Consider the following 27,938-nt stretch of genomic DNA (forward strand, 5'->3'; position numbering starts at 1 on the left):
AAAAAGGGGGCGGCGGAGGGGGAAGCGAAACGACGTAGTAGTGGTATGTACTTGGAGGAATTAAAATGCAAAGGTAAACAAATAGCATCTCTATTCCAAAATGTGTTGTTTTCGTTCAACCTGAGGAAATGCAGGAGCCCGCTACAAATTAAATCGATTATATGCATACTAGTAAAACACATTCTATTCATATTCATTTAGCCCATGATTTTTTTGGTCTAAACAGCCTGGAACATTTCTTTGATGGTACAGTCTTGTAATGGGCTATTGGGATAACACGCATGTTATAATATGATAATACAATGGTCTGCATGCCCTCTTAAGGCATCCTTCTTGAAGGATTATACATATAGAAAAAAATAACACTGGACACCTACATTCACTTTGCGAAAAAAATAGTAAAACGTAGAAAATAAACTACAGTCATTCTGAAAACTATCTGCGTTTTGTGACGTACTTGACTGATGCCGATGTATGTCGCTCGCTGACCTTGCAAAGGGAGGGGCGGCGTCCAGTGGGCAGACAACGGAGGAGTTGGGGGTGCGTGGTGGGGGAGGGATGGGTGACATGAGCGAGAGGGTGGGTGGGTCTATTTCTGAGCCCAGGGCCGAGGATTAAATGAGAGAAGCAGTCCCGGCACGATGACAGCATCCTGCACATAGACAGCACCCCACCACCACCCCACCATCATCCTCATCCGGGATCACGCTACGGATTTTTCGGGGGAGAGACAATCGCTGTTTGTGTTCACATTCTCCGCATCGCCCCTCCATAGACTCCCGGTCTGCGCGCCTCCTCTTGAAAACCACGAGGTGAGTGAACAATATCCACGCACCGAGGCGCCCGATCGCTCGCCTTCCTCGCACCTTGCGTTCATTCCTGTCTTTTTCGTTTGAGATTTCTCGGCCGAATGAATAATTCAAATGACAGCGGTCCACGCACCCCACGGACTGCACCCGCGTTCCCATTTGAGTGAGGCGATGGATATTTAAATCCGATTAAGAATATATATGGATCCAACAAAAGACTGACCTTTTCCCTTTGTTTAGTCTCTTGATTTGCGTGGCTGTTGAAACAGAATTTGACCATAGGGCAATGGTGAATGCTTTCTGGAGACATTAGGAGCAGTGTGTGACCACATGTATATTCACATATGGGCATGGACATTTTGAATAAATATACAGTAGTGAAACCATTCAGCCTACTGTTAGCTGAGATATTGAGGACCCATTCTGAGTGCACAGTGAAAGCTCAATTGAATCTTGTGATTCATGATTATCCAAAGAGTGCAGCTAGTGAAGCACATATTATGAATGGGCGTAGGCGACTGGCAGTGCCTTGGGACAATCATCTTTTTTTCTTTCCCTGTCCTCATGTCCTGTGGGCAGAAGCAGGAGCCTTTTTCTTCTTCTGCTGCTGCAAGCCATGACAACGCCACTCGACCGGGCCAGTGCATTTTGGTGTTCTGGAGTTTGATTGAATACACGACCAATACACGACATGGTTTTAACATAATCTCAGGTCACACTTTCATTAACATCTCTGCTTTGGAGGCACAACGTCACACAAATTAAAAAAAATACTTTTTACTTTTTTTTTTTAAAGTTTGACCATATTACAGTGAAACCTGTGAGGATAAACATTTCAGATAATGGATGGATATTAATATATTAGGACTACATGTTATATTATTAGTATGATATTCGTATTCATTTTATGATTATTATAAAAACAAGGACGTGCTAGCAAAAAAAAAAAAACGTGCTGATTTTGAATCTGCGCAAAAAAAGCCCTAGAAAGTTTACTTGCCTTTCTGATTAAAAAAAAAATAGTAAAAATGTATTGACAAAGGTTGTCTGATAGAGTCACTTATGCTGTAGTGGTACACTCTTCTGACTTGTGAACGGGCAGCGTGGGATCAGTTCCCACTCAGTGAAGGTGTAGATGTGGGTGTGAATGGTTATGTGTGCCCTGCGACTGACCGGCGACCAGTTCAGGGTGTCGTCTGCCTTTCTCCTGAAGTTAACTGGGATATGTGCACCCCCCGTGACACTGTTCATAAGCAGTGTTGAAAATATAATAGGTGGATCATCTCAACACTTTGACTATAATTGATAACATGAATAAAAAGTTACCATAGTTTACTTTTCCAACCGCTGTGCATAACTCTACTTAATCTTTTCTGCATCTTCCTGGTCACATCTCGGTTGGATCACTGTTTTTCTGTAATGTATTGGTTTATTGTTTGTTGTACGAATTATTTTTGCTCCATGTACAGCACTTTGTATAGAGCGGAGGTTGTTTTAAAGTGCTCTATAAATACATTTGTATTGGATTGGATAAACTTTATTGTCAATTGAGTTGAGATTTAATCAGGATTGGGCTAAAATATGTCTTCTTCAACTATATTTATGTTCCTTATTAATAGCTCAAATTGTTAAATTCTTGGTTTATTCCCTGCCCTGCGATTGGCTGGCAACCGATTCAGGGTGTCCCCCGCCTACTGCCCGGAGATGGCTGGGATGGGCTCCAGCACCCCCCGCGACCCTAGTGAGGATCAAGCGGTACGGAAGATGAATGAATGAATGAATGGTTTATTCCCATGATTTCTAGTTCTTTTCCATAGAACGTTTTTCAGCTGTTCTCATTTCCCAAATTTTGCATCCCTACTCTTGCGATGTGTGGAAAAAAAGTGGATCTTCTGTGTTTGGTTTAGGTGCATGCTCTGGCCCTGCTGCAGGCGGCGTGTAGTGACTCAGGGATGTATATGTTATCCCATGTGATGGGACGTGCATGCTCTGAGCTCTTGCTGCCAGTTTGAGATTCACAAGGCGCAGAGCTCGCACATCAGGAAAGTCTTGATGCCTGCCTGCATTAGGCTCTGACTGCCTCGCTGACTGCTCCACTGTCCCACTTACTGCAGCCAGTCTGGCCGACCATGCTTTTCAGCTCGACTGAGTGTCTTCAGGGCAGTTACTGGGTTGGTATTCTTGCCCAACCGGTAATTTACTTGAGTCTTGTTGTTGTTGTTGTTGTAGGATGTTGACTCGTTCATCGTGTAAATTAGGGCGACACAATATCATCATGGCGATAATGGCACAATCAATATGCGGATCGCAATGACGTGCAATAAATTAATACAATCGTATGAAAATGTCTGATCTTATCTGACTTTGTATCTCCGGGTGTTATAATGCAAAAAATACTTCAATACTTTAATAGACCATCAATAATATTATAGTTTTAACCCTCCTTCATCCTTTCAAAACATTTCACCTTCTTCAAACACCTTTCAAAGTATTCCTGAGCATCCGTTCTCACTCTTGCTTTGTTGTTTTAGTCACTCATTTGAAGTTTACCGTAAAACTAACACAAAACAACTGACACAGACCTCAACAAACTATTTCATAAACACCAACATTTTTGACCAAACTATATAATTTCATGTTTAACCGAAGAGAAGTCAAATATGTCACCTATAAATTCTGCTACTCAAATACCACCCTTAAATCCCAAAAGGTCAATTTGGCCCTAATCCTAAATTAGGATGAAATCATTGAATTTTCAAAAACATCTTTTTTGGTGTTCAGTGAACAAATAGCAGTCATTTAATATACAGTATAATTCATCATTTTCCAAAGAAGAAAGGGGTTCTTGGGTTCTCATGTAATGTGAAACGCCACAGAGGGGCTAACAGAAATGAGCGTCGATGTTACTGTCATGATTTACAATCAAACAACTGCTACTTTTAAACACACAAAGCAGCACAACATAAAAACAGACCATACATCAATATTTACAGTATTCTATATTATATTTTCTCTGCCCTGTGGAAACAATGTCCATTACTGGAGTTTAATCACGCTACATCTCTTGCAGTAGACCTCAGCGTTTGTGGTACCACACTGAAGGCACACAGCTTCAAATGTTGACTCACCTGTGCGCTATGCAACACACGGAGGGGGAAAAATGTCACACACGCTCCAAAACCTTGTCAAAGGGTTTTTCAGGAGAGAGGAAGCTGCCATTACACTCGCTCGAGGTCTCCGACATTTGAGTACAGTATTGTTTCCAGGTTGCTTGGATGGATGATGGTTATATAGGAGGAGAAGTAGGGTACAAAACATAATAACAGACCATACACTACGTTAAAGAGGAACAGGAGGCATGACCTCATTGATGTGACAGCTCCATGGTGATGGCACAGTTGACCGGCAGCGGTGCCACAATGTAGGCCAATTCTATTTAGGAATATATCAGACAAACAGTTATTAGAATGGAACAGCTAAGACTCTCTGTTTAGCTTATGGGTATCTCCCTTTTTATTTCAATTGGAATATCGAACCCTTTCAACCTTGTACCCTGATAACATGGTAAGCTGTCCACTGTCACTATCCCTGAAAGAGTCGTGATGAATATGTTGAAAAATGGGTCTACAGGACCCGTCATGACATTTTGGCACAGGAAGTCACACTTTTCATTTTATTGTTTTATATTTGGGGCCTGTAAGTGTTTTGTCTTTTAAAATTGAAATTATGGCGTTATTAGGTTGTTTAGGTAGGTTAGTGATGGACTCTGGACTGTGTACAAATTCAAGTTGCCCTGGATTGGAACCTCTGCATTTTTTAATTTCACCTCAAAGCTTCAAAATGATTGTACTTTAAGATAACCCTTTTGATATGCAGTTATTGAAGTGAGTCTCAGACACCAACAATATATGACGCTCTCACATGCAGCGAGACTTTCTCGGCTATCAAGATGTTCCTCTCTCTGGGCCATCGATAGCGACGTGTAGCACAACAGAGTGCACTATTAATCTTCAAAAGGTTCATTATTTCGTGGTGCAGTGGGGAGTGTGAGCCCCGCCAAGTCGCTGATGAAAGAGCAAATGAAATGAGATGTGCACGGTGAGTTCAGCCTTCATAAGGCTAATGGAATGAGCTTGAACGGCTGCATGAAGAACAGCAGATGTGATGTTGTCTCGAATTCCAGTGGCAGGCAGGCATAGGATCATCCAGTTCGGGATTACAAGTTTCCTGTCCACGGGGGCAGCATTAGCTCTTGGCTTCCTGACTAGACGGTCACAGGTTCAAAACCTGCTGTAGGCAAACTCAGGGGTGATAAAGAGCGTGGGCGTTGTAATGCTAGTTCACTCACTAACGTGCCATTGAGCAAAGCATTGAATTCCCAATCTGTTCCGGGGTGTAACAATTGTACAACATTTTCTCTTGTTTGTGGAACCCATTTATGGTTGTGTGTGAATTGTGATGACTGTGAAAGGAATGTAATAACAAATAGCAATATACGTGTGTGTGTGTGTGTATGGTGTATGACCGGTTAGCACGCCCGCCTCACAGTACAGAGGTCCACAGTTTAGTTCTGGGCCCCGGCCTTCTTGTGTGGAGTTTGCATGTTGTCCCCCGGGCCTGCGTGGGTTTTCTCCAGGTACTCCGGTTACCTCCCACATTCCAAATACAGTACATGCACGATAGGTTGATTGAACACGTGTCCCTAGATGTGCTTGAAAGTGTGAATTGTTATTTGTCCATGTGTGCCCTGCGATTGGCTGTCAACCACCGGACATTTTAGTGTCTTCGATGCATCTAACATGCATGTTTTTGGAATGTGGGAAGAAGCCAAAGTATCCAGAGGAAAAACCATACAAGCATGGAGAACATGCAAACTCCGCACTGGAAGGTTACGACTTTTGATCCATTTTCTTTGTTGTCAAATAGTTCTGGCTTTACGGTTAGACAACAAACTGTAGTCAGTTTTCCAGTTCATCAAGTCACTGATCCTCTACTCCTGCATATGACACTCAACAAAGCACAAGATACTGCTAAAAGTAAAAGACATTTTTGAGTACATCAGCTGCTAACCACCAAAGTGGTCGTTGTTCATTCTGAATGTGCAACAACACTGAGCAAATATCATACAAAATCCTTCAAGCTGTTTCTGAGGCATTCAAAACCACAACCGTGATACACACTAAAGAAAAGAAGGAGATGTTTTCATTCGCTTTAGGTCAAGTTATAGTATGAATCCGGATGACTGACGAGAAAGAGTTCAGTTTCCCCAATTAAAACAAGTCAGATTCACGACAGAAGAATTAAATGTAGCGGCCGTTCTATTCACGTTTGGTCGAGGTGCCAAGTGGCGTATTTCATTCTGGAGCCCCAATTTACTCAATCTGAATTCATTTTTACGTTCAAACTGATATTTTTAGAGTAACATTTGGCAACAGTCATTGAAAATCAATATTTTGCGGCCAAGTGTGTCGTGATTGTGAGTGTACGACTGAAGTGAAGTGTGAAGTGCCATTGCAGAATCCTGCTCTGCTGCCGCCGTGTTCAACTGGAGGGCAGCTCTTGTGTGTGTGTGTTGGGGGGTTGGGGGGCAGATTTGGGACAAGCCCTCAATAGCTGCCTTTCCAAAATAAAGCTGCAGTTTAGTCAGTGAGGGAGGCTCTTTTTTTCTTGTATTGTGCTCACAAGTGGTGTGTTTGTATACTATGTGAGTGAATAATTCAAGTTAGTTCTTCTCAAACAGGACACAGTGGACCGTCTATCAACTGCATGTGTGCTCGTAGAAAACCACAGGACTGAACAACAAACTGTTTTGTCAGACAGGGAGACTGTGTGGGAAAATGGGCTGCGAGTGGGGGATTGTCTCGAAAGAATGAGACACAGACGTTGCAACACAGGGACGGAGGCAGCCCCCGTAACCTCAAACACATCATCAAGACTGGAGGAGGTTGCAGGGCAGAGTGAGCCGTTGCATTGGAACTTTATGTAGTAGAACATCGGACTCCCATCAGCTTTTGCTCATTGATTTATAACTGGGATCAAATAAAATGCGGGCCAAGTAGTGGGGTATGTCTGCATACAAAGCAAGGAAGGGGAAGGACAAATTAAGCAACATGGGGAACTCGACTGTATTTAGCAGTTTGCAAATCTCTGCCAAGGTCAAACGATCCTGATTTGGATCACCACAAAATTGCACACCTTCACCATCATGCTACAGTCAAGACTGCTAGGGAATCACAAAAGTCATATGCGGTGCTTACAACTGTTCTAATTGGACATAAATAAAAACCATGGATGAAGCAAACGTGGTCAGTTTTCTTTTTTTAAATATTGCTGGTTCCCAAAGTGACCTCAAAAAAGACAAATAATTTAACACTCCTCTTAAATATAGGAAACACAGAAATATGCAACAAAGCAATGATGGAATTCAAATGTGTTGTGCATAAATTATACCTCTATTTGTCACGTAGCAAGGTGGTGGTGGACCCCAAAAAGCAGGCAGGAGGGAGGAGCGGGGTGTATTTGAGAACAAAGAAAACTAAATCCAAAACACACAAAGTTCAAACAAAAAGCATGACTAAATCTCAAACGTAACAATGAACTAAACATGACAGAAAACAAGCGCAAACAGAAGCACACATGGCAGTAGCGAGAAGCAACAATGACCCGACACCGAGTGTTCGGGCAGGAGTCCTTTTATACAACTAATTACCAAATGACCAACAGGTGTGCAGCTGCCGGGGGAGCCCTACAGTGCCACCTGTTGGTCCCTAAACCGAATCATGACACAATTCGTTTCTTGTACATGCAAATGTATTGCTCTTAAATGTTAAAAGTAAATGAACCATTCGGACACAATTAATAAACAATTTAAGACACTGAAACGTGATGCACAGTTTGAACATTTAATTCAGTGATTCTTCACATCTAAAGGGAGACTACGGACCACAAGGTGGCATTCACTCGAGACCGGGCACGTAGACAGCCAAGCATTCGGTTACACTCGCATTTACGGACAAGTTAAGAGTCTTCAACAAATTGAGGATGGATCTTTTTGGAATGTCAGAGGAAGCCAGATTCGATTGTTGAATATTTGCTTTGTGGACGCTCGTCCTTGACAATGAACCAAATTCTCTCTTGTACCTCAAGGCACCGTTGCTGATCTCAAGACATTTTTGGTGGAGCTGTAACAATACGGGCATTTTCTCGTCGTTTATTCAACAAGAACCCAATACATCAATCGGCGTCATGACATCTGGCTGTTTGCCTTCAAGAACGCCGCTCTCATCACCATTCTCAACTCCTTCTTATTCACCAACTCCCTCGCGACGGACTGTAGTTACTTTTGTGCTTTCACTTCACTTGAGCAATGCATTTCTTTGACGCTGCCCTCTTCGGCCTCTTTGTAATCCCCCCTCCCGCCGCACCGCTTCCAATATCCTGTCCTTTCGCTCTTTTCTCCGAATCACTCTTTCACTACCCCAGTCCCCTTTTCTCAGCCCCTTTAAAGCCGCCTCCCATTTCCCCGCTTCACCCCCGCAACCCCCATCTGTCTTTCCAGTGTCCCGTCTAGTTTTCTGTGCTTGTTGCCTGCACTGGCAATGGTGTAGGAGAAGGCGGTCGGCGGCTGTGCTAGCTGCATTAGCCCCGTGCATTATTCATGTAGCCTGCATTTTGTGTTGGTCTTCTGCCGCCTTTTCACTGGGACACGGGGGCGTGCTCAAAGTCCTCGGCGGATGGGACACTGGGCTTAATGGAGGAGCTGCAAGCTGAAGTCCAGCATAAGCCATTTACGTCAAGCCGGTCAACGTTTAAGTGTAATTTTAGTCGGATTTAATGCGCAGTTATGTACTGTCTCACTTAATGCCGCCGCCAATAACAAAGCATTCCCCAAATGTTTATTTTCTCCCCATGCTGGCTTTAGGTTCCAGCCATTTCCGCCCCTGATGTTCATGATGAAAACGCTTTTATTACTGGCCAAGATTTCTGTCTGCTTGGCAGAGCCTTTCTGTGTGCGTGCGCGCACCACACTCGGCCGTCCCCTTTCGAGAGCGCCCAGTCACAACTGTTAACTGAACTGGCCGCTATGAAATTTTAATTTCGACAACCAGAAGAGGATGGATGGCCTCGTCCGGCCATCGCCATGTGCATCAGAGACTGTGGTGGCACGAGAGTGAGAGAGAGAATGCGAGAGAGCCTTGTGGACCAGAGGAGGGGCCTCTTGGAAAACCACATTCACATAGCTGGTTTGGAGTCACATCTGCTTTGCTTGACATACTTTCAGGATTCACCCTGAGAGTATCATCCCGAATACTGGAATAGAATCTTTTTTTTTTCTTCACTCGAAGATGCGGCTCGGATTTGCTGACCTGATGTTTCATTCTTCATTCTAACCATCAGCTTTTCAGGTGGACATTGATCATTGCATTCGACGGGTCTCCTTGATAGATTTGCAATCTGCTCGTCACAGGTGGCTACACCAGACTGGGAGCAGCACCAATGATCACAAGGGTCCCCCTCCAGCTTCTTTCAGCCAATCCTGGAGGGGCTGCGGAGCTGATGTTTCAGAGGGCGTGCGGCTGTTTGTTTTGTGGAGTCGTAAAGAGGCTTACTTCATCACGGTGAGTCACACCCTCTCCCACTTCCTAGTTATGCGGGGCACTATGTTGGGACCCTGTTCATCTGGCTTTGATTATTCCCGTCCGTTTGAAAGTTTATCCTACTGAGCTGCCATTTTTTTTTCTGGATTATTTTGAAATCTTAACATCAATTGCCAAACCTTCCTGAGTTTAGCACGGACGCTATTACATGAGCAAAATAGCGTCATAAAAGTCTGATGTCCCATGAAAAAAATATGCTCGTTAACCAATGGACTGCGTTCTTACAACTGGAGGGATATAAAACTGCTCGAATGCTGCTGCTGTCGGTCATTGGAGATGGTTATCTGACACGGCAAGAGCTGGAGTGTGAGGGTGAGAAATGGGGAAAGAATGAAAATCAAATCTCTGTAGGAACTGCTGGACCTAACGCTGCCTTTACACTCATCCAGTGCAACTATACCCACGAGATGGAGTGGTTTGTCAGTTTGCGTTACTGCGGCGCATCAATAATCACACTCATCTCCTTGGGCGCAGCTGTCTGCGATGTAACTTCACTCATCCTTCTTCATCATCGCCAGTCGGCCACAGTACGGATCAGCAGGAGATGCTAAAGTGACACCATGCCCAGTGTTGGCCTCTGCAGATCGAAGGCTTCTAATCCTCTTAAAGGTCAAACCTTTGCGGCCTGCGATAGTATTACTGTGGGAGGCTCGCCATCACTGGCACACAAGCAGGAACTGAGGCGACCATGAAGCCAGGATTGTTTCTTCAACCCAATCAGAAATTCTGTCCTGCACATCGTCTATAGGGAACGAGTAATGTAAATACAGTAAATATCGTGGTTCATCGTTTGCGGCCCTGTAGATTGCAGATTTTCAACCGATTGTTTTTGTAGTGCCAGTATACTGTCATACTAGAAAAAAAAAACATTTAATACATACACAGGGCTCTAGACTAACTTTCGTTTTTTTCTAGTGGCCCCAAACCTGAATTTTCAGTAGATCTAAGGGCACACACTGTAATTTGACTGTCAAAGTAAATATTCAACCCACTCATTTTCACTCTATTACTGAGAAATAGGTTGAAGGTAGGAGCAGAAGATTGTCAGCAACAAAAAAATATTCAAGAATAACTGTTTATTTAAAAAAAAACAACCAAAAAACATCTTCACATTTATTGATGGCACTTTGGTGAGTAGGTGAAAAATGTCACCATTTAGGGGCAGTCTGGATCAGCAATAGATACATTGTAATAGTCTGAGTATGACTTGTGGATGCCAGAGTTAAGGCAAAACACAGTGTGCAGTCATACCAAAAAAAATGCTATATATTCAATTTTTTATTACCGGTACTTTTAATTAACTTGCCATTGTTTAAATTCATAGATGAGTTGGATGGAAAAAAAACATTTCTTTTGTTTCCATTGCTTTGTTAAAAAAACAGGACGTTATTTCAATTCAACAATCTGACTGATTATGAGTCAGTTACTGGTTCGGTCCGTTAGAAAAACAAAACAAAAAAACTGGCACAACCGTTGATCATGGTTTTTCAAATTCAACGCAGATGTTTGCAAATGTCTTATTTGGTTGAGAGGCCGAAATTCTGAGGATTTGAACTGATTTACGTTAAACAAGATCTCAAAATGATAGTGGCGGATTACTTTTGTAATTGGGGTTAAAAAAAATATGTTTACCGATCTTTTTTTTTTTTCGATGCAGTGAAAAGCATGTGAGGGTAAGTCATCAAGTGGAGGTAGTTCCTGATTTTGGGAATCACTACTTTAATATCGGATCAGTCCTGCAATTACAAACAGTTTGTTTTTACACGTGTCGCTATTTGCTGGCCAGGCATGCATCGTAAAAATGTTTTCAGAAATAGAAATGATTCAAAAATCAAATCCTCCAAAATGCAACCCACAAAATGTACCCTCCACATACAGTATGTCCCCCGTGCTTTCTCATCTTCTGGGGCTCAATTATATGAACTCATCCGTTCCAGTGTGTGAAGCATGTTCGTCAGGACCGGAGCAAAATAATATTACACAAAAACACAGTGAGCGAAACTTTATTTCAAATAAAGCAAGTATTTGTCTGAAGGTCAAAAAATGTCAAATCTTTAAAACCACAATGAGGTTTGATTTTGTTCTGCATTCTTGCTCTGTGCCTCACAACCATACTTCCAACACAATAAGTATCCACATAAAACGGTGTCTGTGTGTGCTTGTATTACATTTCGTAGAGCATATTTTTTTATTGCACAAAACAATGACAAGGCTGTGGAAAACTCCTTTCCAAATTAAGGTTATAACCCCGTCCTGCTTTTGCTTCCTTGTGGTTTCACTGAGGCCTCTGTCCTTCATTATGTCCTCACACGGTGTTTAAAGAGCAGCCAAATAAGAAGTGTGTGACTGCAGAATCCTTGTGCATATATAAATTGAAGCATGCTCGTGACTTGTTATTGTTACGGTGCAGCTATTTTTTTTCATTATTGCTTTCAGTCGGCTGTTTAGGTCAGGGAATCGGTATGACGTGTTCTGGCCAGCGAGATTCTGCTGCCTCCTCGCTCTCGTCTCCTTCATTCAGTCTTGCACTCCTGACTGGTCGCATGTCTGATCCATCATCACCGACAAAAGGATGACAATACACCCGTCTTAGAAAATCAAAGAGGATGAGCTTGCATTTATGGAGATGAATTGACGCTCTGATTTATCTTACAAAGCTATTTTCTTTGATATGCTTTGTTCGGCTTCTGTAGGCTCTGTGTCGAAAATGAAACTTCTTATCTGTCTCTCTTTAGATAAATGGAGGAAAAGGAGCGGTGTCGGAGCAGGTCTCCAGCTCGGAGGGCTAGCCGGGTTCAGCAGGTGGTGGGAACCATAATACGTCGCACCCGAGAATCACTCAGCAGGTACAACTCGTTCCAGTTTGGCAGATGTAAAAACACAAGCTTCTATTAATCTTATTTTACTGTTCAGCAATTTCAATTGTCTGAGACATGTCATAAAAACTGCCTCTTCCTCAATCTGTGGGTGCCGTGCAGGGTTATGTTACCTCAAGATTGAATGTCTGGATGTTTTCAGACAATAAGAACAATATGTTTTCAGACAATAAGTGAGGTTAGAGACATGTGCGTGAGGCCGGTTTGTTAAAATGGCTGGCTGGAAGGAAGTGGGTCAGCCACGACGGTACATTTGCTCACAGTTTTCTTTCTGCCTATTGGCTGTGTTCACACTGCAGCGCAATTCCAATTTTTTGGCCCACATGCGACACTTGGCTGATTTTTTTATATGCAGTGTGAACAGTACAATTCAGATTTTTTTCCGATCCGACGTATACGTCATCAAAATCCCAAAATGAGAGTTCATTTGTTACGGGCAGCAATCACAAGACGTCATCTTTCGTTGACGTCTCTCTGAATGAAAAGTGTTTTTTTTAAAACCTCCTCCCGCATCGATCCCCTGTTTGTATAAGATGACAAAAAGAGAGGCCCTGCACACAGGACCATACTTCTGAAAATATAGTACCAACTTGTTACATCGTCTTTTGTGCATGACAGTTGTGCTTTGTGCACATGCATGTCACATCACAAATGTGTTCCCTTCACATAAGTCACATTTGTGTTTGTAAAGTGAAAGAGTGCATAAAAAGATTGGATTTATGAAAAATCCCAAATCGGGAATCACGCCTTCAAGCGTGAACGAAGTCACATTTATCCTCATTTTACATTTTTACAAGAGGTTTTGGACAATTCGATCAATCGAACTTTGTTGGAGCAGTTTGGGAAGTGCTTTTCGGTACACCATTTCACAGAACCTGAGAGCCCCCGCCCTAACCCCCATCAAAAAACCTTTGGCATAAACTCAAACACAGACTGTGTGCTGATTGATTTCCGGCCCAAACGTGCCTGTCACTAATAATGGCTCGACTGGGCAGGTACAGTACATTGTCTCCTTGTTGGCCTCACCACCTCACCCCACCCCAGCCCACAAGTCTCCGTATTATGTTTTTACAGTTTCCCTCATGTAACTTCTCACCCCCCTCAGAGAACGGTTGCTAGGTGATGGGAGGCCTCAACGTTCCAACAGTCTGTCCAATCAGAATTACCAAGCCAAGCTGTCACTGCAGATCACAAGGGATCCTGTGCTGGACCGAAGTACCGGACATGGATTCGCCCTCACCGCAAACACACCCCTGCTGGTCAGGGATGTGGCCACAGGTACATGCAGTGTTGAGCGTGCGAAAGAGCCTGTCCGCATTGTCTGCACTGGTCTTTTTAAGTGGCCGCCTGCCTTATGCAACACTTCACAACCTCTCTCCTCTCTCACACACGCCCCCTGCACGCATGCACGCACACACATTGACTGTCTTGGCATTCAGGCAGAGGTTTCCCCTGAACGGTGGCACCTTCTCAACCTTTCTAAATTCAATCACTTTTCCCTTCGCCAGCTTTTGGACATAAAACAAAGAAAAGATGCTATATTGCTTTTGTCTGTGGCTCAATGTAAGGCTGTTAATTGGTGCCTCAAGTAAACTCACTCACTGTAATACCATTGACAACCATTGAAATCAACCATTGACACTTAATTGAGGAGATCATAAGGCCGTTTTAAATTTAGGACTGAGAAAAAGATTACAATTGATATCCACATATAATGTGATGATGATAATGATTGTTGCAATGCTCCATTGCGAGGTGACGATACAAAGTGACTTGCCGTGCACCTCTTGGCCTCCAATGGGGATTTAATCCACCATTTAATGATCACGTCATAATATTATTCAAAAAGACAGTGTAACAGCACGCATGTACTTTGTAGTTCAGAATCAACATTTACCTAATACCATGACAAAAACATAAATAAAAAAGAAATCCAATGAGTCATAAGCATCAGGGATGCTGTTTATTAAATGTATCAATGTCATCGTGGAAAGGCTACAGACATGTTTTGCTCGTCGGAGTTCGCTGCAACAAGTTTTGCTCACACCAACCAATCAGAGGATGGAAAAATGCTGACATCATTGCGGGCCAGTGGCCAAGATAAGATAAGACAAGCTAAGATAAGGTAAGATAAGATACGATAAGTTAAGATAACTTTCATTTGTCCCCACAGTGGGGAAATTTGCAGTCTACAGCAGCAAAATTGGGGAGGGCGGAAAGAAAAAAATGGTTTCATTACACAAAATAAATGTTTCAGAAAAAGAACTGCACACAGTTCAATATACCGGTAAGTGCAATATAAAATATAGCATTAGCAATATATTTGTAGAATAAATATAATAAATCGGGCGGCCGGGTAGCCGGGCGGGGAGCTACGCAGTGCTGTCAGGGCAGGCTGGAAGGGGTGGGAGGGACTTCTCCATCATAGCTCTTAGTTTAGCGAGCATCCTCCTGTTGCCCACCTCCTCCAGAGTGTCCAGGGAGCAGCCCAGAACTGGCCCTTCTGACCAGTCGCTCCAGTCTCTTTTTGTCCCGGGCCGAGATGCTGCCTGACCAGAAGACAATGCCATAATGGATGGCCGAGGCCACCACCGAGTTATAGAAGGTCTTAAGGAGTGACCCCTGAACCACAAAGGACCTCAGTTTCCTGGATAGGAAGAGTCGGCTCTGTCCCTTCCTAATCAGGGCGTCCGTGTTGGTTGAAAAGAGCCCAGTGAAGACAAATTTGAAATTTGATTGGTTAAAGAAACCGTCCCATTGCTAATTTCGCTGAAGTTACATAGGCGAGCATGACCGATCCTGGAGCCCAGAAAAGAATAGCATGAAATGGCAACACAATAAAGGCTGAAACCTGATTGCATAGACAGAGTCTTCTGTCAACATCAACTGGACGCACTTCAGCCAAGAGACCCAACAAAATGAGGAAAGTTGGGAAGATACAAATACAATTCCATGGAACAAATATTACAATTTATGTAGTCAATGTCCCTCAGTGCCCCTGATAGTGTCCACCTGAGAGGGCTTTGCTGGCCCTTGCAACTCACCACTGACATCACCAAACATGGTTCCTTGCCCAAATAAAAGGGTAACAGAACAAGGGGATCGCACGAGGGACATAGAGAACATGAGGTACAAATGATGGGCAACCCCCCCCCCCCCCCCGCAAAAAAAAAAGGCAGGAAATCGCGTGATATTTACATGGATGCTTGACATGGCTGTAGCTGAAAGCTTTTTGGGGACATTTGTGGATTAGTTTGACGCATGATCAACAAAGAGGAAGGGAGGGCTCTTAAAAAAAACCGCAAAGATCAGGATATTAGCAGAAGTGACACATAAGCTCGACCGGGGAGGGGTGTGCTCTTGTGCGGCCTGAGTGAGCCTGAATGTGTGCCAACGTGTGCGTGTACAAAACGGCATGCATCTCTATGGGCAGACGGGGCTTTGCCAGGCAGATGGGGCGTGCGAAAGGAGCGCGTGGGTGTATGCATTTACGCATATGTGCTCTCCCTGCCTTTTTGTGTTTGCGAGTGAGCGCCAGTAAGCGTCAGCCCAAACTGCTGCGCCACAGTTGTGCTGCTTGCCTGAAGACAAATGAGTATAAATAAAACGAGAGAAAGCCATGTGGAGCCGAGCTGGGAGAGACCGAGAATAACTGTAACCCCTCACGTCCTGGAGAGCTGTTGAGTCAGCCATGTTGAATAACCAAATGTGTCATTTTGTGTGTGTGTAGCTCTCCTTTAATCTGTACTAAAAGTATACACTAGCCCACAAATGCAAACAGAACTGATTTATGCGAGCAACATATGCTTTTGATTTATTTTGGTGTGTATGTGTGTTTGTATATGTATGTAGGGAGTCCTGCAGATGGGATACTCTACCCAGGCGACCAGGTGCTGCAGATCAATGATACAGTGCTGGAGGATTTGAATAGCGATCAGGTGGAAAGCATCTTAAGGTGAGGAGTAAAGAAGTACTTTCATCCATCCAGGAGCCGACTATCGGCTGTTCCCATTTTCCTATTTGGTCGATGGGGAGATTTTGTGGCGGTCGTCTGCTATAGCTTCAAGCAGGGCCGAGTTGCATATTATCACAATTGATGCATGGTTGGGCAGCCACTTAAGAGTCCGGCTACTGTCGACGACAATAAAATAAAACGTTTAAGTTCCATATTACATTATGTCCCCTTTAAGCATGGAATGAGAGCGGAGCTTGCTCTCACTCAGAAGGAAACTGAGTTGCTGCCTAAATACTTTATTATTGACTGTATTACATGTCCTCTAATTAAGCCACATCAGATCAATTAACCTTTCCAGTCACCAGGCCAAGTGTTGCACCACCATGTGCGTGTGCGATGTCATTCGATGATCCTCACTGTTTGGCGGACTATGTTGGGATTGATAAATGTTGGAGCGTGTGTGTGTGTGTGCGTGTGTGTGTGTGTGTGTGTGTGCGTGTGTGCGTGTGTGTGTGTGTGTGTTGTTTTTCTGCACAGGGACTTGGAGGACTGTATAACTGTGACGATCCTCCGGCACATGACTGTGAGTACAAAGAAGACATTGATGTACTTCCCTTGACACGCCTTCACTTGGAGTCATTGCACCATGGCGCATACCAACATATCTGTAGCCTCAATATTAAGTGCCCATTCCAACTTGCTCCCAATTCACAAAATACAGACGTACAAACAGCAAGTCAAGTTGTTGGTCGAGGAATGAATTGCTTTTGTCCTGCTTGAGTTCAGCCAGTGTGTTTCCCCCAAGACAATGCCACATGTGTGTACGTGCGTTGCAGAATCCCAAATCATCCATCATGTCAGCAGAGAAGAGAGCCCGTCTGAGGAATAATCCAGTTAAAGTGCGCTTTGCAGAAGAGGTGGTGGTCAATGGGCACACTCAGGTGACAACATTTCACGCCACAAAGACTCATATATCAATTCAGTTCGAACAGAAAACACTATATTGGTCACCATGGGGCAATTTAAGGCACATAGATGTAAACTTCTCTAAATAAAGGATGAGAAAACAATCAACATAGAATTCAATCAATAATTGCATATACATATTCGTCTTTGGTTTAACCTAAACATATCAAGAATGAATAAGACTAATAAATCCAGATTATTGAAATACCAAAAAAACTCGAGTTTTTTTTCACATGGACAGTAAAGCCAACATGGGCTTTGTTCCCCCTTTGCTTACATTCTCAACGCAGCCTTGTCATGTTCTCTCTGATGTTTTTTTTAAATTCTCCTTCAGGGAAACTCTCTTCTCTTCCTGCCCAATGTTCTAAAAGTCTATTTAGAGAACGGACAGACCAAGGCCTTCAAATTTGACCACACCACCACTGTCAAGGTATGTTCCGTACATTAACTCCAGTGTGAAAAGGGTGTGCAAATTCAAGGGTTACATTTTTTTGAATACACAAATTCCTAATTGAGATAACCGTCATTTAAAGAATAACAGTCAATTAAATGGAACAAAGACAACACGCGTTATTCAGCCATCTGTTTTGTGTCGCGCTTGTTCCCATTTGAGTCACAACCCATAATCAAAATAAAGTGATCACTGTCATAGTGAGAGTTAAGTCCCAAACCCAGCCACAGTATTGAGACTATGTAAAACCTTTTTTTTTTAATATACTCTGACCCTTAAAATACTCCTCGCACACTTTAAACATATTTTACATTTATTTGAATGGAAATTCTAAACATAAAACACACAAAATGCGTAGTCATATTGGAATACAAAAGTTTACGGGGGGAGGAGCCAATTACTGTATTTGGGGCAGGGATAAATGAACTGCAATATAGCAAAGGATTGTACTCATAAAACCAAATAACACTGATTGATAGGCTCTCAACGCAGTACTCTTTGTTGGAATTAAAGCCCACTGAAAATATGACAGTCTCAACGCCTTGAACCGGATTTTCGTTTCAAGAAGCCTGAAGTTTGAGGACTGTCTTTTGTAAGATTCACACTGCATGACATGTCATGATTGCTCAAGAATATTCGAGGGTGGGTAGACTGCAGCTGCACTCCAATGACGTGATAGTAAAAAGCAATTAATCGGATGGCTTCTGAAGGAGGAAAGAGGGGGAGAACGTTCCAGTGTATGAGGTTAATGTAAGAATAACTCACGTTTGGAATGAAAGTAAAGCTGTGATGTATCACATCTGGTATTTGTGCACATGTAGTTAACAAACAAACAAACACTATTTTGTTAACAGCAGGTTTTGTGTTTTATTGCTTGTTTTCCTCACCACAGGAGGCAAATGTTAGCGAGACAAAATGCACTGACCATCTGCCGTCAGCGGACTGGAGTGAATTCTATTTGTTCAAGAGGGTCTCACTTATTGTTTTTTTCACCATTCCAGGATATTGTTCTGACTCTGAAGGATAAACTCTCCATCCGGGCTATCGAATACTTTGCCCTGGTGCTCGAGCAGCAGTACAGCATCACCAAACTACTGCTGCTGCATGAAGATGAACTTATCCAGAAGGCAAGGAAACACGCAATAGTGCCCCCCCCCACCCGGCCCCTGCAAACAAATCACTTTCAGAACTTGCCTTAACGTTTCCATCGTTGTCTCTTGTCTCCATCAGGTGGTGCAAAAAAAAGACTCCCATGATTACAGATGTCTGTTTCGGGTGTGCTTCATTCCCAGAGATCCCACCGACATGCAGCAGGAGGACGCCTTTGCCTTTGAGTACCTGTTTTTACAGGTTCGAGACGAGCAGCTACTGCTTGGCTAGTCGTCATAATACTAATTTAATTGATGAAATATTGTTAATTGGAAGCAGTTGTATAAACGATTGAGAGGTTCCTGTTATACTCTTTGCCCATGAATGTGTTCAGTGACATCATCACCTGTGGAAAATGACATTAGTGTTCATGCTTGAGACGAATTTCAAGATGGGTGACTGGCAGCAAAGCAGTGGCTTGCCCAATTTTGTCACTGCACATTTCATAGAGAAAAACACTTGCCGTATTGATTTGTTGCTGAGTCTATGCCTCTCAAAATAATTGTGTGTCATTGAAAGTGATAGATCGGGGATCCAAATGTTGCTTTTTTGTACAAGGATGCACATGTATTTTCAATTTTTTACATCTGTACCCAAAGTGTTTGTTTCACCTTGCAAACCTAAACATTACTTTGCACTTACGTGTGTTGATTACACGTACATAATTGGTTTGTGCCTCCAGAGTGTTGGCGATGTACTCCAGGAGCGCTTTGCTGTAGAAATGAAGTGTAACACTGCACTCCGCCTTGCCGCCCTGCACATGCACGAGAGACTGCATAGCTGCGGACTGACCAGGACCTCCATCAAGGCCATTACGTGAGTGTTCACGTGCACGGTATATGGTTCCCACTTCCAGCTAATCTACATGACTCACAAAAAGTTGGGTGTATTGAGATCTCAGGTGAAATGCCAGCATGAACCTAAACTGCACTATCACTCACTTTGTCCTCGAAACTTTTGAATAGACATTTCCAACGATTCAATGGCTCTGTACTTTTTGCACAACTAGCCGTTGTCTAACAAGGAGCTCGGCAGCAAAATTCAAAACAGGTTCTCGATCCCCAAATCCAGCAATGCATTTTCCGAGAACCTCCACTTGTTCTTGCCTTTCTGTGACTCTTCCTGTCTCTGTACATTGCTGTTGCAACCCGCTAATGACACTCTTTAACACTGCCAGCCACTTCCCTCGGAGAGCATCCTGTTTGAAACCTTGCAATGTTTACAAATTGTTAGGTCTTTGTCTCATGAATGAATGTAGCAAACATATTTCTGAGCAGTGCATACCCCAATAGGCCATTACGCCAATAGGCCAAACATTATGAACACTAAAACGATCAAAATATATACATGTACAACCCAACTCGTGAACAATGCACTATTTGCACCCTGATGAAAATATGCACGGAAGCTAGTCCCCCACCATTACCCCCTCCCTCATACATTCCCTTGATTCGCCGTCTTCATTGTTTATGTCTCGTGACCTGTTGTAACAGTCATATGCTTGTGCAGGAGTTTTTTTGCCTCACTCAAATTATCCTCAAAATGAGGGTAGTTCGAGCGTGGGTTTTTTTCTCCCTCTCTCCCTCCCCTGTGGTTTCTTTCTGACCTTCGGGTTGAGTGAACGCTGGCGCGTTTTGGCTGCCGCTGCTCAAGCCGTATTGTTTTGTGTTTTTTGTTATTGTAAAGTGTCCTTGGGTGTCTTGAAAGGCGCTTATAAATAAAATGTATTCTTATTATTATTATTTTGATCATCAGCAAGTGTCTGATTGAGCAATATTTTTAGTGGTGTGGGGATACGTTCGAATCCTATACCTGGTGTGCTTATCATTTCTCCCTCTGTATGATGACAGGAAAGAGTTTGGCCTCAACAGCTTCATTTCTCCCACGCTTCTGAGTAACATGAGGGAGAAGGACCTGAGGAAAGCGATCAGCTACCACCTCAAAAAAATTCAGTCTCTGTTAGAGCCTCGCCAAAAGGTACAAGTTTGGCCGAGGTGCCCGAAGATACAGCGCTGTGTAAAAAGTTGGAGGGTTAGCAAACCCTCCAGTGGTTTTAAAGTGGTATTTGGATTGCTAGCCCGAGTAGTCAGGGTACATAATGGGATCTAATCTGTAGTTAACTTGGTCAAAGGAGTGGAGGACTTTATTTTGCAGAAAGTTTTTTTTTTTTAATTTCTTGGACCGTCTGCATTCCCTGTGTGTTCTCATCTTTTGTCCTCCTATCCCTCATACTTCTGTTGTTTTAGGTGATCTCTGCTTCCCAGGCTCGTCTGGCCTACCTCACTCAACTAGGAGAGCTTGTTTCTTATGGGGGAAGATCCTACTCAGCTACAATGATGGTAAGGGTGGAGAGCATATAATTTAGACAAACAAAAGTCTGCTATCGTAATGCTAATTTAGAATGTGAAACACCATAGAGAGGCTAATGGCTAACACACACACACACACACACACATACAGAAGCAACACAAACACAGATACTTGTACTTAAAACAATACTGACAGGCACGTACGATATTTTCTGTGATCTGTGGGAACGATGAGTATTCCTTTGTTGGGGGAAAGTTTGAGATGCAGCGGGGGCATGAGTGATGACCTGTAAAATAGAAGGGGAACTTTGCATCTCCTTTTTGTTTACCTTCTCGCAGTGTCTGAATACTCATTAAAGCTTGTCGAAGCTGATGTTTTTTCTCTTAACAACACTCAGCTCCAAGAAAGGGAGGTCTTGGTCAGCCTGTTGGTGGGATCCAAGTATGGCATGAGTCAGGTCATCAATCACAAACTCAATGTAATCTCTACAATGGTTGAGTTCAGCAGCATCAGCCGCGTGGAGTTGCTTTCTGAGTCGGACAAAGTCAGTCTACTGCGCATCTCTCTGCACGACATGAAGGTACGCAAGTTGTTTGCACGTGGACACTAAGAAACTTGGCTTTGTTTTTCATTCAAATGAAGGCACTTTTGTGCTGAAACAGATTAGATAAATGACGCTTGAGTAAATATAGGTCAAGCATGCATCCCTTCACACCCATATAGCCTAAGGGAGCGTGTATGAGCGCCATAAGGTTGATTCACTGGACTCAAATGTGACTCTCTCTCCCCCTTTGTCCCACTCCATTGCCTTTTTCCCCCCTCACCCCCCGACTTAAATCACTTCCGCTTTAAACTACCTTCTACAATGCCCTCCATCTCTCAGCCGTTTGCCTTACTGATGGACTCTCTGGCAGCCAAAGACCTAGCATGTCTGCTGGGAGGGTACTGCAAACTCCTGGTGGATCCGAGTCTCAATGTCTTCCGAATGGGGCGCCCCAAAGTCAGGGTGCACCGCATTTCTGCTGAAGAAGGTGTGTGTGGGAAGTTCTCCGTAGTAGAGGGCGTGTGCTATGAATCCCTATCAAGTGAGCAAAAACTGTTTTAAGTAATCACTCTCTGACTTTGACCATTTCGATACGCGGGTTATTCCAAAATTGAAGGACCATTTCTCTTCCGCACATTCAATTTCAAATAATCCATTCGAAAAAGACAGAAACAGGCACATGCTGTGTAAATCACAGTTGTCAAGAGAAAACTGCACCAAACACAGCACTTGATAATTAAAATACGGTGCAACCATAAAAAGTGTAACAATGATGCTAGAGTGAGACAAATCTGTTTTTCAATTCTGGAATGACGCACATATTTCTACCACGTTGATTTTTGCCACCAAGTATTGGTACGGATAGAAGAGCCACTCATGGGTATATAGTGAGGAATTAACACGGCATTTTGCTAACATATCGTTTATCGTGTTAGGTTATGTGTCTCGCTGCTGTAGTGACTCAGATGAGACAACGGATGAGGATGACCCAATGGACTCTCAGAATTACAAACACCATGACCCAGCAAGTCAAGACTGGGAGGAAAGACGGAGGGAGGAGGAAGAAAAGAGGAAAGAGGAAGAAAGACAGGAGAGGGAGGAGTCAAAAGGCAAACAGGAAGTGAAGATAATAGTGACAACAGAGGGTAAGGAATACGAAGGTGAAGAGGAACAAGGTGCTTCAGGAAGCGGTCCGCATAAAGTGATGAATGAGGAACCGAATCCAGCGACCACTTGGTACCACACGGATCTACGGGTGACCAGCAGCTTTTCCAGTTTGTCTAGCAGTTCGTTGAGTGCTGCGCTCGAGGAAGGCGGTGCGACAGTTAAAGCTCGCCCTCATCTTGATACATTGAGAGAGAATCCCCAAACTTTGGATGTTAATCAACCCTCCCTTCTGGAACCAAAACGCCTCCAAGGCCCTTCAAGACCGACCAATCTTAATTATCGAGTCAGTGACAACTCTTGTCTTTGTTGTGCTGAATTCTCTAAAGCTGATTTCCTCTCAAGCCCATCAGGGGCCACTAGTGATGATGAAGAGGAGGAGGAAGACCGGGGAAGGGAGGTACTAAGACGCATTTCTAAGATCCCGAGTTCCAGAGATTTAAGGATGATTGACAGCACACCTTTCGAGAAAGCGCCCATTAAAAGAAAGAAGAAGACCCCTCCCAAAGTACCAATACGAACCAGCTCCATACCAGGTCACAAAGCAGGACAAGGTGAGGAGCGTCTCTCCAAGGATGAAGAGTCTCTTTTCCAAACGCCTTCTTCAAACCCTAAAGCGGCTCTGTTGGTCAAAGAGAATGTCTCAGAGTCTGAGGAGGAGTTCTTTGACGCACAGGAAAGATTCACTCCTCCAGTTCCACATCTCTCAGGTTTGTTTATGTTTATGTTTATTTATCATAACTTCATGATGTCGTTGTTTCGTTGTCCCCCTCCCCCCAACATAGGATTGCATATTTTTTTTGTACTTGAGGGACCTTTGTCAAAACCTGACTGGAGAAGATATGAACAATTCTTGTTACTTTTCAATAAAAATTGCTTCTCTTTTGCAGATGTAGAGCTTGCAGATCGGCGGAATGCTAATCGTTTCAGTGGAGCATGGAATTCTCTTCCAGCAGCTATGGGTGACGAGCCATCGTCACCTCTCTTCAATAGAGTGCAACCTTCGAAAATAAAGAAAGACACGGAGGAGCATAAACATCCCACAAATACAGTCAATAGACCGTATCCTGCAGAGAAGCACGATGTTAAGATGAAACCACCATTGGCACCTAAACCCCAGCTGCCTCCCAAACCTCAGATTATTCCTCCCAAGTCTCCCAAGCATGGGAAATCATATGCCCACTGCAATGGGGATGCCTGCGGACGTCTGTCTTCTGACCTCCTGGAAATGGAGCCGGACACTATGGAGTTCAAATCAGTTACGCATGGTACGGGAGGGTTGCCTCTGTCGACGCCGCTCATAACCGCAGTGCGATGTACCAAACAATCGTTACCAGTCACGGCACTGCAAACGAGGGAAGAACATGTAAATAGGTCAAAAGGGAATGGACAACATGTCGTTCCGAAAGAGAAAACATACATTCCTGACAGAAAGGACCTTTCTGAAGTGACAAAAAGTCACGGCACGATGAAAACCTCACAGAATGAACCCCTCATCCCTCGCTCAAATTCAGGTTCAAAGTTATCTGCTCCCCCACCAGTGCCACCAAAACCCACTTCCTCTTCAACCTTAATTGTTAGCTCTCCAGTCTCTCCAACAGATCCAAACAAAAGCATCTTTAAAGACAGCACAAGCCCATCAAATGGTATTCACCCCTGGAGCAGCCGCAATGGCAGTGTCCAGTCAGGACCAAGAAGAGTCTCCGTGAGCCACGAGAGCCTGTCACCCAAAAATGCAGACGCATCAATTGCCACCTCCCTCGCCCCGGACACCTCAAAAGCAGTTATTGGCCATGAAAGTAGAGAAGAGCAAAGATCTGGGTCTGGCTCAGACCTTAGGAGTAGCTCTTCTAGCCTTGGAGGAAGACTCTCTGCCTCTGCTCTTAGAGGGAAGATTCAGGCGCTTCCCTGGTACATGACACGCTCGCAGGAGATTTTAGGGACTCTGGACTACCCCTCTACCAGCTCAATCAACGGGGATACATCTGGTTTTGGGTCAGGTTTGTCTGTAGCTAGTGGGCTGTCTGATACAAACAAGACCCCTGTGAAAGATAAAGAAACGGTGACCTCAAAATCAGGCCGGGGAGGGAATATTTTAGAGGATGGAGCTGAGGTTGTCATAGCGACCATTAAGGAGGCAGAGGAAGTACGCTCATACTTGAGAAAGGTTAATGGGACAAATGGGTCACATCCAAATCTCAATTTTGCAAGCAACAGTGGACACAATGTTTCATCAGAGCAACCCCAGTCACGGACGCACTCGGCAGTGGGAATGGGAGGCATATCCAACATGCAGGTCGGGGGCGATTCGCCAACGACTTCTCTCGGAGACGGCACCCCTCCGCAGCAGAGGGAGGCTTGTGGCTGCCGTACCGTTTACGCCAACTGTTTCAGTGGAGACAACGAGGATGGCATCAGCTTTGACGAGGAGCTTACCGTCTATGAGTTCTCCCGCCGGACGCGTCCCAAAACAACACGACCTCCTCCTGTCCCTTCGCCCACCGCACCCACTCCAAATCCCAATATCCTGTCACTACTGAGAGACAACCCTCGTCCACTTTCTACTTTGTCCACTGCTTCCTCTGAACTCAGTCCCTTAGTTTCATGTCCGGTGTCGCCGACAACCTCGCTCCGGGGTCCCCTTCATTCCCTTACCAACAAGAACTACGGTGCCCTGAGAGGAGGTTTCGCCTCCCTGCGACAAGATATAGATCAGCTTTTATTGGTCTTGGAAAAGGCAATACCCGGACAGATGCAAACAAACCTCCTGTCAAAGCAGGATAGTGCGGCGCCCGACCCCAATCACAATGGAAGTGAAGGCAACGCGACACAAACATGTACGGGATGCAGTCCCGGCAGCATGACGGAGGCTGAGAGGAGTCTTCTCCAAGCAGAAGCTCGACGATTGGCGTCCGGGTGTCAGCGGGCCACGCGTGTAGGCTGGGCTCCTGATGAAGCCCTGCGTTCTTTATCTAACGGCTTCGGTGCGTTGGTTCAGCTATCGGCAGCATGCATGCGAAGCAGTCCATGCTCCGACTGTGAGCGCTGTCAAAACGCAAGCTTGGACGATGACAGCCAGGAGCCCATGAACAAGTTGAAAGAGATTGTGGCTCTGTACCGAGAATTTGTTGGGGCTGTCGAGACAGCTGGAACTGGTGCTGGGGGCAAGAGTGTGGGACTTAATGGCTTTGGACAGAGCCAAGGAGAAGGTGATGGCGTCAGGCTTCTTGCCAAACGCTGCACTGTACTCATCTCCTCTGTGTTTGCGCTCACACAGCTCTTCCGGACACCCACATTAGGCTCCTCTGACACTGCTAGTGGTGTACCCCTCAACTTTTAACCTTCTTAACCCTCGGACTGTTAAGACACTGAATTTCGCGTACGAGAGGTATAGGGGCCTTTGTTCTTGTACAGTAAGTGCCATGCACATGCACGTCACACATATCTACATGAAAATACAATGCCCACAAAACCCTAAATGAGGAGGCGAAACTTTGCCTGGCCTCTTTGTGGATGCGTATGGACTATGCATTTGTACATATAAGTTTTATAACTCTTATATTTGTCTTATTTTATTACAACCTGTGTCTGTATGGAAGGATGAATTGTCCATTTATGTATTTATGTATTTATTTTTTACAGTATTTGCACCGTGGTCTGTGAGGTTCAGGTCTCTGGTGGTGAAAAAAATATATAAAACTATGGATGTCACTGGATTTTTTTTTAACCGAATATTCAGACAGCATTCATTTTGATTCATTCACCCCACAAGGTGTAATCTGTAAATTGTCTCTTTTTAAATTCAAACACCTACTACGGGTGGTCATTATCATACGAACAATCATAAATGCACAAAATGGAACCAACTTGTTTTGTCTGTGCATGCTTGCACCAATATTTTTTTTCTCCAACATAAATAAGAAACAAATAACTTGGGATTAGAAAGCATCATTACAAATCAGGGAGAGTACTTCTGACTGTTAGAGATTTCACCTTTTTATAAGGCACATCACCTTGTGTTAAGTGTTTTTCTGTCCTTACTGAGCATTTTTGAAACACTTCCATCATTCAAACATTATGCAGTATTACAATGTAGTTTTCATCCAAAGGACAGCATGTACATATATATAGACAGCATATATTTTCTGGAAATGTGAGAATAAGGACCGTGGCGTAAAGCAAGGGAAGGTGTTTATGGTGAAATATTTTGGCAAGTCAGAAAAGTGACTGTTGACGCTGTTTTGATGTAGCAATGATCCAAAGTCTTAAAACACCGATCCACAATTGTCTCCCGTATGTTTTCCTTTTTGGGCACACCATGAGCTGTAAACTGAGGTCCAAAATGTACCATTTTATCTCTACATGTCTTATTATCAATATCACTCCTTTAGTTTTATGGCTATGCAAACGCCTCATCTCTCCATAGTCTTTTCGTCTTCTTGTGCCAATGCTGAAAACAACAAAAACTGCATTACGTTTGTACGACAATAATGGGTGCTTTCTTTGTTGGAAATGTTGGCCGTTGTCTCTCTTCTGGAGAACGTAACTACTTGCAACATTGGGCAAAGTTGCGTGGCACTAGAATTTGTCAATATAAAGACTCCATACCGATATCTGGGAGTTGTCAGTGTTACAGTAACTTAAGCTGCCTGTTTACACCATATGGGAAAATAGACAACAACGTCTGCTCATACAAATGTGAAAAAGAAAGACGACTTTGGTGAAGATGTAGTCTTACAAGTACCGGTAGGTGACAGTTCATGTTGAAACAGCCACCAACCTTCGTTCAAAGCCTCCAATTGTGTGCCAACATCTGGAGGTCGAACTCGTAACAGTATCGTACTGCTGTTGCATCTAACAGGCTCGAGCATAAAACCTCTGCCGGTGCCTGTGCCACCTCATTGTTTGTTCTCCTTCTGGGTTAGCGTTGCGCACTTAATCCTGCAGTCATGTTTCTGTACCCACAATTATGCAGATGTACCAAGATACGTGTTTGGGAATAAATGACAAATTGACCTTTCATGTTTTTGACTGATATCAAAACAGTGTTGTCCAAG

General features: G+C 43.8%; 1 protein-coding gene across 4 annotated transcripts; it reads left to right on the forward strand.

The window, feature by feature from the left end:
• On the forward strand, positions 1-27,901 carry frmpd1b (FERM and PDZ domain containing 1b). Of its 4 annotated transcripts, none has more exons than XM_052073008.1 (17): positions 1-812; positions 9,277-9,427; positions 12,202-12,312; positions 13,448-13,620; positions 16,195-16,297; positions 16,835-16,880; positions 17,134-17,238; positions 17,598-17,693; positions 18,716-18,841; positions 18,945-19,064; positions 19,546-19,679; positions 20,714-20,840; positions 21,110-21,202; positions 21,571-21,753; positions 22,057-22,258; positions 22,653-23,591; positions 23,772-27,901. In XM_052073008.1, exons 3-17 carry the CDS (start codon positions 12,206-12,208, stop codon positions 26,219-26,221), a joined length of 5,004 nt encoding a protein of 1,667 aa, XP_051928968.1. In that variant the 5' UTR covers positions 1-812; positions 9,277-9,427; positions 12,202-12,205; the 3' UTR covers positions 26,222-27,901. The 4 variants fall into 4 exon arrangements, with proteins under 4 accessions (XP_051928968.1, XP_051928997.1, XP_051928987.1 ...); XM_052073037.1 differs by having other exon boundaries at positions 2-812; positions 22,057-22,204; XM_052073027.1 differs by lacking the exon at positions 1-812 and adding an exon at positions 8,344-8,623.
• The last annotated feature ends 37 nt before the right edge of the window (positions 27,902-27,938 follow it).

This window comes from Hippocampus zosterae, chromosome 1 (assembly GCF_025434085.1).
Source record: "Hippocampus zosterae strain Florida chromosome 1, ASM2543408v3, whole genome shotgun sequence".
Lineage (NCBI taxonomy): Eukaryota > Metazoa > Chordata > Actinopteri > Syngnathiformes > Syngnathidae > Hippocampus > Hippocampus zosterae.

Coding starts and splice junctions, on each gene's coding strand:
- frmpd1b (XM_052073008.1), top strand. CDS start 12,206: ATGGAGGAAAAGGAGCGGTGTCGGAGCAGGTCTCCAGCTCGGAGGGCT. Junction 17,694..18,715: donor ACCACACCACCACTGTCAAG/GTATGTTCCGTA, acceptor TCACCATTCCAG/GATATTGTTCTGACTCTGAA. Junction 19,680..20,713: donor ACCTCCATCAAGGCCATTAC/GTGAGTGTTCAC, acceptor GTATGATGACAG/GAAAGAGTTTGGCCTCAACA.